General features: G+C 43.9%; 1 protein-coding gene and 1 pseudogene across 5 annotated transcripts in view; both read right to left on the reverse strand.

Annotated features, from left to right (window-relative positions):
• VIPAS39 (VPS33B interacting protein, apical-basolateral polarity regulator, spe-39 homolog) overlaps window positions 1-20,596 on the reverse strand; it is a 71,988-nt gene extending 51,392 nt beyond the window's left edge. For all 5 annotated transcript variants that reach the window (XM_085869475.1, XM_085869477.1, XM_085869474.1 and 2 more), the window contains exons 1-3: window positions 20,384-20,596; window positions 3,981-4,066; window positions 3,718-3,826 (exon numbers count right to left, since the gene is read on the reverse strand). In XM_085869475.1, coding sequence (XP_085725601.1) covers window positions 3,718-3,826; window positions 3,981-4,061 — 190 coding nt within the window. In that variant the 5' untranslated portion in view covers window positions 4,062-4,066; window positions 20,384-20,596. The remainder of the gene's footprint in view (window positions 1-3,717; window positions 3,827-3,980; window positions 4,067-20,383) is intronic.
• On the reverse strand, window positions 12,113-14,825 carry LOC147032130 (uncharacterized; annotated as a pseudogene).
• Window positions 20,597-20,839: the final 243 nt, after the last annotated feature.

Genomic DNA, 20,839 nt, shown 5'->3' on the forward strand with positions numbered 1-20,839 from the left:
ACTGTTCACAAAGAAACAAACAAACAAAGGGGTGAAAACAGTAACCTCCATCCATCTTCAATGGCAGAGGTTAACAAACCATGTCAGTGTTGTTAACAGTAGCATTATACTGAAAGTCTTTGAACAAAGGTTGCAGTGCAAGGCGGTCATTCAATTAAAGCGGAACCTCCATTCCACATTGTGACCTAAAATAACGTTTCATAATCAACTTCAAAGAGGTACAAAGTAAGCATCAATTTAATTATCGGTGGACTCGATGTGGTAACTCGTTAAGAGTCGAGGAATATATCATTTCAAGCACTGGCCAAGTGATGAGTTATAGGAAAGACTAAATATGGCATGTGTCGCTTCCTTGCTTGACGCTCAACGAGAGAGGTGGGAGAGGGATGTGAGGGAGGAGTGGGGAAGAGAGGAGGGGATAAGGAGGGTTGGGTGGGGGGGGGTAGGGGAGGGAAGAACTTTCCTCATGTCCATCCATTCCTCCCCACCCCATTGCTTGTCCAAGTCTCTCTCAATTTTGTCCTTAAACTCTGCAGTTGGTGTGTTGGTGTCGCCCCCCCCCCCACTCTTGACTGTTCCTTTTGTCCTGATCTGTTCAGTGTTCAAGCTCTTCCACAAGCCTCAACTCTGAAAATAAAAAACCCATCATAGATTGGCAATCATTGTGCAGGCTTGATGGGCTAAACAGTCTCTCTCTCCCTGTATTGAAATTCCTTGGAAGGGAAGTCATCTATTATATTGTTATGGTTCTAGGAACCGTACGCATACAACATACAGGTGTCCCAAGTCAGTTATGCCTTTAAGTATATGTGTAGAGGGATATCGAAGGGGTGCGTTGTGATGTTTTTTAGTTAGGGTAAAAATCTTTATATCCCATCCTCCATTGCGATCCACAGTACCAGAGCGCTTGCAGCCTTCGGTTCGCTGGCAACAACGTACCACGGTCCACCAGTTGTCTCTGGAGGTTCGTTTTTCGGAGACAGAATCTTCGCTGTCGCAGTTCCAATTCGGCTTCTCCAAATGCTCCAACTCTTTGACGAGTCCACACGCGTGGAGCGGGCGGGCTTCGCCAGTGTCTGGCCGAGGCCCCGCCCCGCTGAGGGAGGTTTAGAAACCATGACACCATCCTCAGTGTTCAGTTGGCCGGGGGGAGGGGGGGGTCGCTCGTTCAGTCGGCCAGGGGGGGGGGGTCGCTCGTTCAGTCGGCCGGGGGGGGTCGCTCGTTCAGTCGGCCGGGGGGTCGCTCGTTCAGTCGGCCGGGGGGGTCGCTCGTTCAGTCGGCCGGGGGGGGGGTCGCTCGTTCAGTCGGCCGGGGGGGGAGGGTCGCTCGTTCAGTCGGCCGGGGGGGAGGGTCGCTCGTTCAGTCGGCCGGGGGGGGAGGGTCGCTCGTTCAGGTCGGCCGGGGGGGGGGAGGGTCGCTCGTTCAGTCGGCCGGGGGGGGGAGGGTCGCTCGTTCAGTCGGCCGGGGGGGGGGGAGGGTCGCTCGTTCAGTCGGCCGGGGGGGGGGGGTCACTCGTTCAGTCGACCGGGGGTCGGAGAATTCGTTAGTGAGTACTTGGAGGTCGGAGTTGGTTGGAAACGAAGGGGTTCCCGCTGCTTGGCTCTGCTCACGTCTCACCCCGACAGCCCGGCTACTGGTCCCGGCCCACTCGAGCTCCTCCATGGACCCGAACTCCACACAGGCGACTGTGGCCCTGACAGCACAACCGTTGGCAGGTGCCGCACCATGGAGCATTCCTTTCCCTGAGACTCAGGTACTCAAAAGAACTGCGACCTCAGCCCTCCTCCCTCCCTGGCTGCAAAAGCCCTTTGCTTTCAACTGGGTTTATTTTGTCCGAGTGCGTGTCTGAGTGTGTGGCGCCAGTCTAATAAGTAGAAACTGTATAAGTGTTTTTGATCATTGTAAATCTTGCCTGTATAATTCCTATGTAAGTCTGCTCTGTCTTCTTTGTAAGTTGCTGTAAATTGTCACACTACATCTTCTTTCTTTCCCTGCATAACACTCCAATAGACCTGTTTCTGTGCCACATAAATTTTCTCGTTTATTATAAATAAATTATTGTAGAAATGTTTCCAGTTAGTTTTCGTCTTTTCCGTCATTGGTGCAGCATGGTTCGGATCTGAGTTTTATCCGGGTCTTTGTTCCCGTTAAGCTGCTCATCCTAGCCGGCACGGCTTTGGCAGTTCTGCTCGACTGCACCGAACCGGTTCAAGCAAGATGTGCCGAGGGCGTGGTTCCCCGGTAGACGACACCGTGTGATTAATTAGGTAAATTAGTTCTGGACAAAAAGACCCGAAGCTACGCGGTGGAGGTATTGGCGTCCACGGTTGGTTAAGCCACCCGCCGCGTCACGGAGTTATCCGGAGCGACGGCCTACAATTCTAGAGTCTGGTGGGAGATGACGTAACGTCCCCCACCTCGTGGTCGTTTGCCACCGGATCTCCAGCCCGCATCAATATATTGCGAATCGTGGTGACTGTCTGTACGTTTGTGTCTCCTTTTTACAGTGGCCGCTGATTGCGTTGCATTTGAAAAGCTCACCATTCACTTTTGAATTGATGGGAGAACAGGCATGAATGAAAAATGTTGATGCCAAATTTTATTTCGCAAGTCGGATATTTTGTCTTCTTTTTAAACTAAATGAATCACCGCAGTGCGATGTTGCACCACCATTTTGTGATGGGCCATATCAGTAGTTCAGACATTTGGCTCTGAGTGAACCCAAGAGTGGAACACAATTGACTTTTGTTAAATCCATGAAATAATTTAAATTGATAGATCAACTTAAACTTTTCCCGTCACTGGGGACAGGTACTTTTTCTTGCAACATCGGTAAATGCATGCCCAAGAAATGGTTGAGGACGTGTTCAACGTCATGCCTTTTACAACTAAAATGGCCGCCAGTCGGCCATCTTGCTTCTGATCTGGAAAAAAAACAATGACATGCTTATGTAAATAATCATTCATTATCTGTGTGCCAAGTTTGAACAACCATCAGTAAATGAATGTTCGATAAATGGTTGAGGACGTGTGTGACACCGTTTTTGGGGTTTTTTTTTTCTACAACCAAAATGGCTGCCAGTTGGCCATATTGGATCTGTTGTCGAAAAAAAAAAAAAATGGGCATGCATATGTAAGCCATCACTTGTTATCCGTCTGCCAAGATTGAACAACATCAAAAAATGCATGTTCGAGAAATAGCTGAGGACGTGTTCGACATCGGGTTTGTTTTTATAACTAAAATGGCAGCCAGTCGGCCATCTTGGATCAATGGAGAAAAAAAAAAAAAGACATGCATATGTATACCATCATGTGTTGTCTTTGTGCCAAGTACAAATAAAAATCGGTCCGTCCTGTACGTGTCGAGATACGGTTGTGGGCGGACACGAAAATTGAGACCAAATCCAGAAGCCCCCGCTTTGGACAAAGTCCAACGGAGGCTAATAATACGATTACATTAAACACTTTGCACAAGGATTTTGTTCCTAATCTTTTGAATAATAAAGTTAGGTGCAAGTGCATGCCGTTGTGCACTGTGCTTGTGCCAAGTTTGACCAAAACCAGAAAAAAAACCCAAAACCATAATCTAATAATACGATTTGTTCATCATCATAATCTAACAGCTTGTTTCCTTGAATTCCTTTTCCTCAACAATAAACTGCATATACATTCAAGTTAAGATAACAATCTCGTTTTGTTCCAGATTCGAGTCCCACCTTTTATGACATTTTCGCTCCAATCGATAACATCCATATCTACGCAGCTCACCAAATCATCGTCAAAATCGATGTGCATTCTTCCCATTGTCCTTTTGGTCTCTGTGAGCTGTGAAGATAAATGCCATCAGCAAACATTCCTACAATGAGTTCAGGGCTATATTTGCACAGTAAGGGATGAAACACTTGGCCATAAACATGCCATGCCATTCGGAAAAAAACAATAAAAAAAAAAAAATAGGAATGAAAGAAAAGGTTCCCACCTGCCCGATGTCATCACCAAAATCAAAGCCTTTCACTTTGGATGAATTCCAGTAATCCTCCTCCATTGCCAGCTTGCTCATGTTTGCTGTGGAAAAATAATAAACAGTTGAGAAAAGATAGCAGCATTCTGCTTCATTTACATATAGAATCTACTGAGGTGATCTTTTTAAGTGAGACCATCTCCACTTTTGAAGATAGTTTTGCCTTTTCCATTTAATCTTGAAACACTTCCCAACTCAACCCCCCACCTGCATCCCCAATGCCTTATGTGTGGAATACACTTTGCAATGGAGGACCGTCTCTTCCTCTATGTGCCAGATTGTCTATTTTGCACCTCTTCTGTTCATCTGGATTTTTGTTGAAATGTTGTCTTTAAGGCGAGTCAGCTTTTCGCATCAGTGCAGAGCTATATCTCTTGGTGAGGCCAAAATCTTTTCTGAACCGGAGAAGGTGAATTATTTGCCATTTTTTTTGGAACAGATTCCGGTTGCTCTGTGTTGCTGCATAGACTTGGTTCTAAGCCTTGGAGGGGTCTGTCTCCCTTTCATTGTTGAGCAATCTTTGGTTTCAGCAAACCATTTTACTTTCCCCAAGGGGCACAAGGACCCTGGCTGCTTGTCAGGGGTCACAGATGGCAATCTGGCGAGTTGTGCCAAGAAGGTAAATGACCACAGGATTACAGCTTGCTTGCTCGTTCACTAAATGGCTCACTGTTTGCTTGGGAGCCAAAGTATGTTGCAACACGTGTTGGATTTTATGTTGTGTTATTGTTGATATAAATGTGATTTTTGTGTTGGGTTGCAAAATGGCGCAGGCTCGATCATTTTTATTTTTAAGATACAAAATCTCGGCTTGTAGAAGAATGAGGGCAAATTTGTCTCTGACTCTCCCTCATAGTCCACTGATACGTATTAGTCCCGGGGGTTCTGTCCATCGCCGCTCATTGTCAAGATTAAATCCAATTATTAAAACAAACAGTTTTAATGACGTAAATAAGAGTTCATAGAACACGATACCCCACACATTATTCAAGTACAACACTTAAATTATTACTTGTTTCTTTTTTTTTTAAGGATCGGTTAAAAAAGAAGAAAACATCCAGAAGTTTAATACATAGACATATTAATGTGTTTTCTCAATTACAGAGCCAAATTTTTTTCCACCAGTCACATGACAATTGTGTGTATGTGTGTGTGTGTGTGTGTGTGTGTGTGTGTGTGTGTGTGTGTGTGTGTGTGTGTGTGTTCATAAAGTACAACATATTCTCTTCTCTGCTAACTCCCCTAAGCCCACTACACTCACTACTCCATCCTCTGTCCCATCCTCACTCCAGCAAAGCACGCATCCAAACGGAGGTTATCTTCGGATGTGACGGGACGGTGGTTATCTCCAGACAGTGGCTATGTCTGGAAGGACCCTACCCTTACACTGCTTTACCTTGCACTCCCTTCACTTGACGTATCTGGACAGTGGTTATCTCCATATGTGTCTGGACAGTAGTTATTTCCGGAAGGTGGTAGTCTCTGGACGTGTCCAGATGGTGGTTATGTCCAGATGGACCCATCTCTCACCACTCCTCGCTCCCCCTTACTCACTCCCCCACCCCTTCTCAAACCCCCCCCCCCACTTAATATTCCCATCAGCGAAGCAATGGGTTGGATTTGCCAGTATAAAATAAAAGAGAAAGACCTAGAATTGGGACTAACCCATCCCACTCTTCTATCTCAGGTTTCAAAGCAGTCGATATACCATCATGTCATGTCACCCCCTTTCCTTACCCAGAATCTTTATACCCCCCCCCTACCCCCCAGATTAAACCTTCTGAACTTAACCCCCTTTCTTGAATATTGCAGTGTTTCATACCCTTCTCTCTTTTCATTTGTTCATTCCCAACTATTGCCCAGCTGCCCACTGTCAGTTCATACCCTCAATCACCTTGCTATTCTATGAGCCATGATCTTGTATAAAAAAAAAAAGCTGGGATGAATGAAAGAGGAAAAAAAAAAAAAAACTTTTGTGTTCAAAATTAATCTGAAAATATTCCACTGAGAACTAGCAAGAAAAAGAAGAAGAAAAAAAGTGACAAATCCATGACAAAAAGAAAAACTTGAAAAATTCGGGAAAGGAATTTATCAGGGCAAAACAAACAAAAAAAAAGACAGATGTGTGTGTAAAAAAACAAAAGAGCCAGAAAACACCATCTGTTCATCCTCAAGAATGAGCTTTCAAACTTGTCTCCCCCCTCTAGAACCTGATGGCACCTTGTAAAGTCCATCCCTGGAGTATGCTCCCCTTCCTCACTTCAAATGGTACCACTGCCGACTCCGCTCGTGAGAAGACCAAATGCATCAATTCTGCGTTTGCTTCAAAATATTCTCCGGAACTCCTCCCTCTCTGTACCCACTCTTCCCAGTCATGCCCAACTGCTCCTGAATTCTGTGCCTTTTGCACATGAAACAGCGGAAAAGTTTCGGCAATCTTCGACTGACTCTGCAACTGGACCGGATGGCATCAGCTCACGTGTCCTAAACACCTGCTGTGCTGCTCTTGCACTTCCTCTCATGACCCTTTTCACCCTGTCATTAACCCATTAGTCATCTTCCATCTGCTTGGAAATCAGCCAACATCAAAGGATTACATAAAAAGGTGCAAAAACAGATTCCCTTAAGAACAGATCAATTAGCTTGCTTCCAGTCATCAGCAAGGTCATGGAATCAATCACCACAGTTGACATAAAATCATTCCTCTTCTTAGATGATCATTTCAGATTCAGACCTGGTCACTCCACCTTGGACATGCCGGTTCTACTCTCCCAACAATGGATGGAGGCCCTCAATATGAGACAAGAGATCAGGGCCATCTCTCTGGACATCTCGAGCTTTTGATACAGTCTGGCATCCTGCCTTGCTCTCCAAACACTCTATCTATGGAATCCAAGACCAACTCCATTCTTGGATTGCTGACTGCCACCACTCTCGTAGTAAACGTGTGGCTCTCAACGGAACCCTTTAATCTCCTCTCCTCGTCAAGGCTGGAGTGCCCCAAGGCAGTGTTCTCACTCATTCTATCCAAAACAACGGTATTGCAAACCCTCCCATCTACTTTCTCAACAACCCTCTTGAAGAGATTCAGTCACTAAAATTTGTGGGTCTCACTCTCAGCCATGATCTCTCGGGCAAGCCACATTTTAAAGTTGGCCTTCAAAGCAAGACGCTAACTGGGCATCCTCTGTGAGGTGCCATTTGAAGTGAGGGAAGGGATGGAAGGAGAGAATTCATTAGAGATGGACTTGAAAATACGCCACCAGGTTTTAGAGGAGGGAGACAAGTTTGAAAGCTCATTCTTGAGATTGGACAGATGTTGTTTTCTCATTCTCCCAAGAGTGGACACACACTTGTTGTGGGCTTTGTGAAATGATCTGAGGTTGCCTTCGGTTGGATTTGCTTTTGAAAAGGAGAATGCAAATTGTTTTAAAGCAACTGCCTCACCACAGGATTTAGAGAACCTAGAGCAGGAGGATGAGTAAGATGATTGAAGATGAGATGGGATTAATCTGGGCATAAGAGAGAGAGAGAGAGAGCAGGTTTCTGTGGAAGAATTTCAAGGCTGAATTAATATCAGCAGCGGTGGATATAGGAGACCAGTCTTAAAGTGTTTAAAAAATAAATAAATAAATGAAATGAAATAAAAAAACTTATCCCCCCTTTTCCCATTTAAACAATGCCCCGACATTCGCAGCATTTTTCAGGAATGTATCCCCACGAATGTCAGGGTCTTACTATACTACATATAATACATTCGTTGGTCACTAAAGTATGCGATGGTTAAAGGTAATAAATGTAAACTCATTTATGATTCTGCCAAATAGCAAAAGATGGCGGTAACTTACGTTGATGGTTTGTCTGCTCATTGTCAAGATTAAATCCAACAATTTTTAAAAACAATTTTAATGATAGAAAGTTCAGGTGTGCTACATTCTACAGCTTTTCAGGAAATTTGAAATGGCCATGGTTAATAGCTGTAGTTTGTCCAATTTTACAATAGTTTTCCCTCTCAGGTGAAATATATCATTGTGTAGAATGGGCCATTTCCAATTGCTCCCTGCTGGTTTCATCACCGAGACTCGGTACTCATTTCAGTGACCTAGAGCTACTACCTCCTCTAGAAACAAGATATCATTGTACTCCACCGCATACCATTCTTCAACTTTGATTTGTGACGTTTCATCAGAGTGATTGCTTGGTACTCATTCTGCTGTACCATCCCTTGTTAAAATGAAAACTGTCACTTTTTCCATTGACATTTCCAATTTAAATCGGCTTGTTCTTGGCACCTCACCAATCATCCAGTTTCGTCCGAATCCGTCCATAACTTTGAGATATCCTGCTATCTGTTGTTTTTGGCCCTAACTCTCAATGTTGAAAAAGAATTTTTAAAAATTTCTCGGATCCGGATTTGGATCTTCATCAAAATCTAATCATTTCGTCGGTGGCACATAGCTAAGCTCTCCACCAAATTTCGTCCAAATCGGTCGACAACTTTTTGAGATATTTTGTTCACAAACAAACAAGCAAACAGACAGACAGTGAAAACATAACCTCCATCCATTTCACACTTGGGGATTGTACAATGGGGGGGGGGGGGAAACTATCCAAAATACTTGGCCTAATGAAAGAAGTGTTGGAAGCTCTATGAAGCACAACATTAATAGTACATCACTTGGAAGGGACAATTCAAATCCTCAAAGCTAAAATATATTGAGGTATCTTCTAAGGAGATAGTCTCCCTCCCCCCTCTTTTCCTCTTAGCTTTACACACTTACTTACTTACTTAGGACCCATCATGCTTTCCAGCAGATAGAGCCACAACAATATTCCTCAATCTCATTCATTCTTGAACAATCCTCTGTACATTCCCCTTTCTAATCGAAGTTCATTTTCAGCAATTCTTGTCCATGTATTTCTTTGTCTCCCCCTCTTCCTTTTCCCCACTGGTGTCCAAAACATGGCTTTAATCAAATGTCCCTCTTGGTTTCTCATTATATGTCCTACCCATTGCTATCTTCATCATTTGGCCTGTTCCAAAATATGTCTTTCTCCAGCCTTTGTCCTTATTTGGCCTGAAAATCTTTCGAATCCTTCTCAAAGATCTGTGGTGGAAGCCATCAGTTTGTGTTTCATCTCCTTGCTCATTTTGCATGTTTCTGTGCCATATAGTAAAACTGATTACCTCCACCACTGAAGGTAAATGGAGGTTATGTTTTTACCCCTTTTTTCTGTCTGTGAGCACAATATCTCAAAAAGTTATGGACGGATTCAGATGAAACTTGGTGCACAGGTTGGGTGTGTGACAAGGACAAATTGATTCAATGTTGAGGACCCAGACACTCTAATTTTTAAAGTGATTCTTTACAATTGAGCGAGAGGACCAAAAAAAACTATACATAGTATGACATCTCAAAAAGTTGAGGACGGATTATGACAAAACTTGGCGGATGATTTGGGTAGATGACAAGAACAAGCCGATGGTTAAGGTCCGGATGCAGATCCAGCCCATCATTGGGATACAATTTAACGTAAACTGTTCAACCTGGATAAGGTATGTGCTCTTCTGAGTGCTGTTCTAGTTTGACATTGGAATTGCAGTTTCATCTCAGTTTTTAGTGATATTTGTCTGAAATTCCAAATCTTTGATAAAGAGTTAAACACTATTTGAGCTTTTGCATTTCTGTTTAATTGATCACTTTCACTGCCCCCCTTGTTTATCAAAATAATCAGATGTATGAACTTATCAACTTCCTCCACCTCAAATCACACTATTCCTTTCATTTTATCAGTATTAACCTCATTATCTGTCTTTCCCATGTAAACCTTCAAACCCAGCTTCTTTGCGCTCCTGAAAACTTTTTGTCTTTCACATAGTCATACCCTTCTGATACCAAGCACAGGTCTTCAGCATAATCAAGATCTTCCATCCACTTGAGACCAGTCTGTTTTACTTCCATCACCTGTCTCATTACCCAATCACCATCAGGAACAATGAGGGTGACAACATACATCCTTATTGTCTGCTTCTCATTGTAATTTTCTCCAGTGGTAACTCGTAAAGTCTTCTCCACAAACTTTCCCTATGTACACTGTCAAACACTTTCTCAAAATAACTGAAATTGAAAAGAATAAAAAACAAACAAAACACACAAGGAAATCAGACACAGGTGTTGGCCATTCAGCCCATCATGCTTGTGCAACATTAACACCACACTAATTTATCAACACAAGATCAAAAGAAAAAAAAAATACAAAATTTATATTTTAGTGTTTTGTGTTTTTTTTTAATTGATCTATTTATGAAAAGTTTTTGTCGTTTTTGTAATTTGTTTTTCTTCTCAGGGGAGGGGGCATGGGCTTGGTTAAAACACACACAACATCAACCACACCACCCCCCTTGACGAGACCCCCACAAATAGCACTCCGTACACATGCACACAATCACCAATCAATGCTCAAACTACCAAAAAATCCTGTTAACATCCCCACACCACTCCATCTCCATAACTTCCAGGTACCAATCTAATTCCAATTGAAACTTATCTACTGTTTCTGCTGCCACTACCTTCCCAGGGAGACCATTCCATGCATCAACTACTCTCTGAGTAAAAGTCCCCTGCCTTGTTAGTCTTAACTCTCCTCTTCTTTACTCTCAGGCTACGGCCTCTGGTCCTATCACTGTCTATCCTGTTAGTTAATTCATCTGCACTTATTTTATCTATACCTTTCATTCTCTTAAACATCTCCATCATATCTCCTCGTAACCGCCTCCTTTCTAGTGAATAAAGCCCTGTCTCCTTCATCCACTCCTCAGAGCTGAGTCGAGCTTGGCCCGAAATCAATCACATAGCCCTATGATGAACGTTCTCTATGGCATCTATGTCCTTCCACAACTGTAGTGACCAAAACTGCACACAATATTCTAGATGTGGCCCTCACTAAATTCCTGTACAATGTTAACACCACCTCTTTTGATTTATAAATGACCCCCCTCCGAATACAATCTAAACCCTATTTGCTTTACCTATAGCTGCCTGGCACTGTGCTGCAAGCTTACCTCCCATATCTATATTGGTAGACCTCAAAGTTATTGCACTAAACAATGAAAAACTAACAGAATGGCTAAACGAGATTACAACCAACAATAGAGTTGTCATGTATCGAGTATGTCGTCATACAAGACAGCAAACAACAAAAATTATATCGACTGTGTAATTATGGATTACGAGAGTGAAGAGGGTGGATATAAGGAGAATAAATGAAATTTTTTTTTTTAAAAAGGTGCATGGAACCACCAAGACTCTGCCTAAATCAGGCCATCCTTCCAAATTGGATGACCAAGCAAAGGAGGAGACTGATCAGAGAGGCCACCAAGAGGCCAATGGCAACTTTGAAAGACCGAAATGCATTTTTGGCAAAGACTGGTCACTGTGTGCAAGTGAAAACAATATCTCAAGCACTCCACAAGTCTGGCCTGTACAGAAGGGTGGCAAGAAGGAAGCCATTACTCCAAAAAGCCCACCTCGAGTCCCGTTTGAGGATGCAAAAAAAACCACTCCGAAGATTCTGAAGCCATGCAGCAAAAAGTTTTGTGATCTGACGAAACCGAGATGGAACGTTTTGGCCGAAATGCAAAACGTTACGTTTGGTGCAAACCCAACAAAGCACATCACCCAAAAAACATCATCTTGACTGTGAATCATGGTTGTGGCAGCATCATGTCATGGGGATGTTTGTCATCAGCAGGGACTGGGGCACTTTTCAGGATAGAAGGGAAATGGATGGAGAAAAATACAGAAATATCCTCGAGGAAAATCTGATGCCCTCTGCAAGAAAGCTGAACTTGGGATGGAAGTTCACCTTTCAGCATGACAACAACCCGAAGCACACAGCCAAAGCTACACTGGAGTGGATGAGGAACAAAAAGATAAATGTTCTTGAGTGCCCAGTCAGAGCCCCAACCTAAAATCTGTGGCATGACTTGAAGATTGCTGTCCATCAATGCTCCCCACACAACTTGACTGAGATTGAACAGGTTTGTTCCCAAGAATGGGAAAATATTGCCCAATCAAGGTGTGCAAAGTTGGGAGAAACCTATCCCAACAGACTCACAGCTGTAATTGCTGTTAAAGGTGCTTCCACCAAGTATTAACTCAGGGGGAAGGAAACTTATCCAACCAAGATATTCTAGTTTTGTATTTTTAATGAATTTTCTGAAATTTGTCGAGTTTGTTTTTCACTTGGTAGTTGTTGGTTACAATGGGTAAATAAAGATGGAAAAAAGTCTGATTTAATTCCAGAATAGAAGGCAACAAAAGGTGAAAAATTGGAAAGGGGGTGTAGACTTTCTGTTGGCAATGTGTATGTACTGTAAATGGATGAGGTGTGTGCGTGTGCATGTGCCATGTGCGTGTCGTGGAGTTCGACTGGATCTTTCTGATGTTGAGTGTGATACACTCAAATGATCATGTTCTCCCGAGTTGATTAGGATAATTAACTATGCTATAAAGAACCCAGAAGAGTTCCATTGTTTTAAATGCACAGCATGTTAAGGTGTACAAGGGGAATTCCATGTCAAGTGTACACACCCTCCCGACACCAATACCTCATTTTCTCCCCATATGTTGGTCACTCATTCATTTGGGTGAAAAAAAAAAACCTCAAAATACCAACTTTTAGACCTGTGGGCCCATTTTAGCGGCCCCCCAAATTTGGGCGCCCCCGGCTGCTCCACAATCTTCCAGAGGCCATATCACAGGTTGTAGTCATCCGATTTGGCTGATCTTGGTATCAAAATGCTCGTAAAAGCGAGATCTTTTGAAGCGCATAAAGTAAAATCACTCCGAAACAGTCATTCAAAAAGTTATAGTTTGGGGCGCCCTTTGACCTTGGGACCCCGCTCCCCAGCCAAACCGATGGTCCCAATTTTTTTGTGTGAGAATACCCCTTCATATACTCCAACACCTCAGCATAAATGAAAATGGGATCTCAATGGGTTCAAGTGTGATGATGGTTTTATTGTTCGGGGACTCGGGTGCCGGACACACAATACATAGCACAATATTTGAACACAAGATTTCCAATACACTATATCAGTATATTGTACATACATTTTCCACATGCACATGCAGGAACTGGAAGTGAGACGAGTATGAGTAAGTTTTTCCTGGCAGATTATAGTCAAGATTTTTTGCCAACCAATGTTTTATTTGACAGCTGTGTTTCTGTTTTTTACTGATTGTTGTGTACGTTCTACCTGTTGCAGTTTTTGGTTCTCCGGAAAGAAGTATATCAGAAATGTCTAAAATGCAGTGATCTTCAATGTCAGGACAAAAGAAACTATTTGCAGGTCCGTTTGGATGAAGAAAATTCACTCTCACTTCATGAGTGTCCTGAAAGGCTTCCATGATGCAGGCAAGCCACCATTTTCCATCATAGTGCACTGTGACGTAACCTGAGAGTTTCCCGTTAAAAGTTGGTGTCGATTTTGAAATAGCTGACTCGATTCGGTGTTCCTCGCTAAGGCTGAATTTGCGTACTTGAAGAGCAGTTTCAGAAATAGGGATGAAAGCATGAACTTTTTGAGTTCCAGCTATACTATGGTTTTGGTCCTTTTTAACCTTTCTTCCAGATTTCGTTCTTCCTCGTCATACGCCTCTTGGATCCCGTAACCGAACTTCATTTCATTCAAACCATTTTCAGCAAAGGCAAAAAGATCTTTTGGAGAAATAATTTGACTCGTAAGGTCTACGCAGGCTCTCACGTGTTGCTTCTCGTTTGACTGTACCTCCCACGCCATCTGAAGGGCCCTTGCCATGACTTGTGGCAAAAAAATGCCATTCTGCGTCAATACCATACTCCGATTTGTGACGACATAGGTTTATGAAGGCTTTGCAATTCTTATATTGGCCAGCACAACCGTCTGAGAAATAGTAAAGTTTCTTTACATTTCCAAAGCTACATTTCAAGTGTTCAATGAGCATTCTTTGGAAGAGGTGGACTGAGACAACGTCGTGAGTATTGCATTCTGATATAATCGTGAATGAATTGTGGTTTAATTTGCCATCGTCCGATTTGAAATAGTAAACCCAGGGGTTAATTGTCGCTTGAGAGAAATTCCAATGGAATCCTTGGGCCGCATCCTGTACGACAAACGAATAGTTCTTCGAGAAGTCTCGAATAATGACAAATTCTCCTTCACCGATTTCGTCTTTCTTATTTTTCAGAAACTGAGATTGGGCCTTGGCAATGAAATCGTGTCTCACTAATTTCACCGCACGTTCACAGAATTGATTAATGAATTCTTCCAAAGGCAGGACCATGGAGCTCAGTTCAGATCTGTCAGTGGATGTCCACCGTTTAAACTGAATTTCATCAATATCCTCTCGTTCATAAGCACTCAGTATCTCGGTTTTGAAGTCTTCAATTGATGGGCAACTTTCACAAGTTCTGAAATAACATGCCGGTTGTGCTGGATTACAAACGATGCGTGCTATCACATGATGATAGCTTGGAAGTTCGGCTATCTGTGGCATTTTGGAACCAAACATCATGAGTTTCACATTTTGATGCATCATACATACACACACTGTGTGTACCGCCTGAACCGGCCAGGACACACTCCAAGGGACGGAGCATGGCGAACTTCGCGAATCCAACTTTCAAGCCAGGGTTCTTTTTGAATTTCTGAAACAGTTCCTTGAGATTGTTTAGTACCAGGCGCTTTTGAATTTTGTCTTTTCCATGTTCATTCCTGACTACCACACAGTCCTTTTTCCTGGCATTATTCGGCTGACTTCATCACTTCGGTTACGGCGGGTTTCACTTCGTCAGGCAATATTTTACCCTGTTTGGGATTTGGAGACGATAGCATACCATTTTCTTTCTCTAAATTTTTGACTTGCACAGCCATTCTTTGGGAGTAACTGAATTCACTCATCATCCCTCTGATGCTCATATTCCGAGCAAATATTGTCAGTATACGTATTTTTCTTTCAGGATTTTGATCACCTCTGGCATGCAGTTTTCATCACATTTTGACGCTGTATTTTGCGTTTTCTCGGCAGTGCTTGGTCCAGAAACTAGTTTTAATTGGAAGATTCTGTGCAAAAGAAATTAGCTTCGCTTTTCAGGAACGTACCCTGGGTTCCTTTCCACCTTTCGCCTATCATCGATAACGACTGGTTTAATAGGTCAACTTCTGCTTCTCACTCAAAAACCTCCTCGTCCTCATCTGTCGAAATAGATTCTGCAATGCCTTCGATAGTACCTTCTGATGATAATTTCAAACTGGTCGAAGATGATTCTTCAATACGCTCTGGTGACAACTGAGAGTTTTTTTCTGCACGAAGTACAAAGTCTGTCATCTTTTTTCACCTTTGAAGAAAATTTCATCAACATATCATTTGACACATTATTAAGATCTTTTCGTTTTATGGCAGCTGAACGGATCGCAACAGTATTTTCGGAACTCCTTTCGATCTCCAGTCGCCATGCTTATTGCAAAAACTGAGATTATCCCATTTATAATTTAATTCGATGATGGTTATACAAAAAAAAAAAAAATGTACACTTAATATAAAAATCAATAGACACAATGGGGAGAATAATTTTTTGCAAATGATGCAATATATATATATATATATATATATATATATATATATATATATATATATATATATAAATAATAGTCCAGAGATGATGATTGTCAATTTCAGACATAAAGTCACCTGCCAGCAGGTGACGTCATTGGAACGATGACGGCAAACGTCGCCCAATGTCAAATCAAGAATTAGTGATATGTGGACCCCGAACAATAAAACCATCATCACACTTGAACCCATTGAGATCCCATTTTAATTTATGCTGAGGTGTTGGAGTATATGAAGGGGTATTCTCACACGAAAAAATATCGGGATCATCGGTTTGGCTGGGGGGGGGGGGCAAGGTCAAAGGGCGCCCCAAACTATAACTCTTTGAATTAGTGTTTCGGAGTGATTTTACTTTACGCGATTCGAAAGATCTCGCTTTTACGAGCATTTTGATACCAAGATCATCCAAATCGGACCACTACAACCTGTGATATGGCCACTGGAAGATTGTGGGTCAACTGGTGGCACCCAGATATGGGGGGCCCCCAAAACGGGCCCCGATGGGCCCCCAGGTCTGAAAAGTGACACGTGATGTTTTACCGTGGGTACAAACACTTGCACAAAAAAAAAAAAGTGAAATCTGAGACGATGGGTCAAAATTTCGCTGAAAAGTGTACACTTGACATGGAACGCCCCATAAAGCAGTTTAATTAGGTCCTCCTTCCATGGAATGACAAAAAACCAATAACATAGCATATATTAATATGAACAACAATAATAAGAGTACAATTTGTGGTGAATTAACGTGAATCAAGGGACATGACGCGGGATCACATGTTGTGCGTCTCGCGTATAAGGGGATGTCTCTCTGCGGCACGAGTGATTGTCCCCGGGGCATTGCTATTGACATCGGCTGTCCACTTGATGCTCGTTAACTGAAGGTGCTCATTGACTGGTGAGAATGGAGATTATATCGAACTCCGTGCTTACGCGGATTAGTCTGCAATGGTTAACTGCACATGTATACGTTTCTGCTTATGTACTCCTAGCTGAACCTGTATTTCCTGGTGTGTCCACAGAAGCGGCTCCAATCAAATGGAATAAAGCCTAAACTCTGAAGGTTCATCTCTCGCTCTCATTTCAATTTATTCCATTTGATTTTCTCGGCTCTCTCAACCAAAGATGGACAAGATCTACAAACCAGAGAGGTTCGACGCAGACCCAAACACGACTGACGCAGAAATGAAATGGTCACATTGGTTCTGCTCCTTCTCACACTATCTGACCATCATCGCGGAGGGAGCTGACAAATTTGCCGCTCTCGTGAATCATGTCTCGCCCGGCGTATACAGGCTCTTCTCGGGGTGCGACACTTACGAAGCAGCGATTGACGTACTGCAGGCGCTCTACGTGAAGCCCAAGAACGAGGTATACATACGACATCTTCTCAACACACGCAAGCAAGCAGCCGGGGAGACAATCGATCAGTTCCTGCAAGCTCTGAATCAGCTGGGAAAAGACGGCAGCTTCCGGGCCGTAAGCGCCGAGGAACACCGAAAGGAAGCGACACGGGAGGGAATTATAGAACCGAGCGATTCGCCATGGCGCGCACAGGTGTTAGTGACCAGCAGTCAGAACCATAAGAGACGGATGGTTGTCGATTATTCCCAAACGGTCAATCGCTTCACCCAACTCGACGCCTACCCCCTGCCGCGCATAGATGAGATGGTCGAACGCGTGGCCAATTATAAGGTATTCAGTACCATCGACTTGCGAAGCGCCTATCATCAAATTCCCATCCGAGAGGAAGACAAACCGTACACTGCATTCCAGGCAGGGCGGCGCCTCTACCAGTTCAGAAGGATACCATTCGGTGTCACGAATGGAGTAGCTTGCTTCCAACGGGTTATGGACGACATCATCTCAGATGAAAACCTCGAAGACACTTTTGTTTACGTGGATAATGTCACAGTGTGCGGTAGGGATCAGAGGGAACATGATAGGAATCTGGACAGATTCTTGAGCATTGCTGGAAAATATAATCTGACTCTCAACTACGAGAAATGCGTATTCTCGGCAAGGTCAATTGACCTTCTCGGCTACACGATAGCCAACGGCACAATTAAGCCTGATCCTGAGCGATTGCGCCCGCTCCGTGAGCTTCCACCACCTCAGGACTTGCAGACAATGCGCCGGGTGATCGGGATGTTCGCGTACGAGGCAAGATGGATTTCGCAATACTCCGAGAAAATATATCCCCTAGTGCATTGCAAAAACTTTCCACCAGATGCCGCTGTCGTGAAAGCTTTCCACGATCTCAAGGATGATATCAGTAAGTCCGTGGTTTTATCGATCGACAGCTCGGTGCCCTTCGTGGTGGAAACCGACGCTTCAAATCACGCCATAGCTGCAACACTTAATCAGTCTGGGCGGCCGGTCGCTTTCTTCTCGAGAACTCTCTCTAGAAGCGAGCAGAGACACTCGGCAATAGAGAAGGAGGCGTACGCCATCGTCGAAGCGCTGCGTAAATGGAGACATTATTTACTGGGAAACCACTTCACGCTCGTTACGGACCAACGATCCGTGGCTTTCATGTTTGATGGGAAAAATAACGGGAAAATTAAGAATGAAAAAATTATGAGATGGGGGATAGACCTAGCCTGCTACAGGTACGACATTGTTTACCGGCCCGGGAAGGAAACCCTGCTGCAGATACCTTCTCCCGGGTCTACAGTTCGGCAACAATCAGTCAGGCTTTGCAAGACCTCCATGTGTCTCTGTGCCACCCAGGGGTAACCAGGATGGCACATTTCGTACGCAGACAAAATCTTCCCTATTCTGTTGAAGATATTAAACAAATGAATGCTTCATGCCCTGTTTGTGCTGAACTAAAACCCAGATTTTTTTGGCGCGGCATCTGGCAGACTGATCAAGGCTACTTCCCCCTTCGAGAGACTAAACATCGACTTCAAAGGGCCCCTGCCCACCGAGACAGACAACAGATACATATTCACCGTTGTTGATGAATATTCAAGGTTCCCTTTCGCGTTTCCGTGCTCGGATATGACCTCGGGCACTGTCGTAAAATGTCTGTCTGACGTCTTCGCTATGTTTGGGAGACCTTCGTACATACATTCAGACAGAGGGCCGTGTTTCATGTCGGCCGGGCTAAAACAATTCCTATTAGAGCTCGGCATAGCAACTAGTCGAACGACGGGTTACAACCCACAGGGGAACGGGCAGGTGGAAAGGTATAATGGAGTTATTTGGAAAGCCATAACTCTGGCGCTGAAATCGAGAGGACTGGGCCCCGAGCGATGGGAGGTTGCTCTTCCTGACGCAATGAATTCCATACGCTCTTTGCTCTGCACGTCCACAAATGCCACTCCTCACGAACGTATGTTTACTCACCAACGACGTTATGTTGACAGTCAAACGGTGCCCAACTGGCTGACCCACCCCGGTACAGTGTTCATGAAACGCCCGGTACGACAAAGCAAGTATGAACCGCTGGTGGAGGGGGTCGAACTCATTGACACTAATCCAGAGTATGCTCATGTCAGGCTCCCGGATGGCAGGGAGACCACTGTGTCGGTTCGCCATCTGGCTCCCGCCGGTACTCCTCCCGCCGGTACACCACCTCCTGGCTCTCCTCCTTCTGACATTTCCCCCAGGAACTCCGCCAGGCGGACGGGGCTGCCGTGTTCCCCCGAGGGCGATCGAGGAGTCATCCCCGGCACAAGTCGAGGCTCACCAAGAGGATCGGGAGTCTCCTCAAGTGAAACTGCCGTTTACTCCCGGAGAGGTCGACGAATAAGGCCCCTCGACGACTCAATCTGTAAAGGGGATTATCGGCATTCTCGCTGCTCATGCTCCTATATGCCCATTATATCATATATCGATGCTCATTTCCATGCTCCTACAACTCAAAATAATCACTGCTTGGCATGTATGCTCCTGTAGATCTATTAGTCCGCGTTGCTTGAAATGTATACTCCTATAGAGCTAAAGCAATCATGGTGTGTAAGATGGGCCCCTAGTTACATTTTAAAGGTGAGGAGAATGTGGTGAATTAACGTGAATCAAGGGACATGACGCGGGATCACATGTTGTGCGTCTCGCGTATAAGGGGAGGTCTCTCTGCGGCACGAGGGATTGTCCCCGGGGCATTGCTATTGACATCGGCTGTCCACTTGATGCTCGTTGACTGAAGGTGCTCATTGACTGGTGAGAATGGAGATTATATCGAACTCCGTGCTTACGCGGATTAGTCTGCAATGGTTAACTGCACATGTATACGTTACTGCTTATGTACTCCTAGCTGAACCTGTATTTCCTGGTGTGTCCACAGAAGCGGCTCCAATCAAATGGAATAAAGCCTAAACTCTGAAGGTTCATCTCTCGCTCTCATTTCACAATTTGTCAATAATAATAATAACGAATATGCAATTCCCACCCTGGCCCCAAGCACATCATTCTGGTCTTGGTGAAAGGCAACGTCATGGTCAAACAGCACAACAGGTGTGATGGCACAAGGATATGAAGACAAAATAAAATTTGGTCCAACGGACCAACTGGTTCAGTAAATGTACAAGCAAATCCACAGATTCTCACACACACACACACACACACACACACACACACACACACACACACACACACACACACACACACACACACACACACACACACACACACACACACACACACACACACACACACACACACACACACACACACACACACACACACACACACACACACCTGAGTGGGTGACACCAGCTGACGACCACCATTGAAGACTCCCGGAGTCCCGAGAAGACCGGTAACGTGAACACCACAACAACCCTAACTCACAGATAATGATTTAGAGACCGAGTTATGAGATTCGTGATAATCTCGGAGGAATGAATAAAAAGAAGGAATTTTCTCCTTTAAATATTTATTTCCCATTTACACCGGAAGTACTTCCGCATTCTCATTACACACAGTTGTTGTTGTTGTTTTTTTCAAGTGTGGATTTTATGACTTGGATATTGTTGTTTCCTTTTAATGGACAAAAATATAATATACGAACTTATTTCACAGATTTAATACAGAATACCTGAATTCATGTAATCCCGCTGATTTTCCCCCAAAAAAATTAAAAGAGAAATTAAAATTTTAAATCGAACTTATCCTCACGTCGTGTCCGACTGTTCTCATTAAAAAAACAAAACG

The sequence above is a fragment of the Eptatretus burgeri genome, chromosome 2, assembly GCF_056783735.1.
Source record: "Eptatretus burgeri isolate ZD-2024b chromosome 2, Ebu_testis_v1, whole genome shotgun sequence".
NCBI classification, from domain to species: Eukaryota; Metazoa; Chordata; class Myxini; order Myxiniformes; family Myxinidae; genus Eptatretus; species Eptatretus burgeri.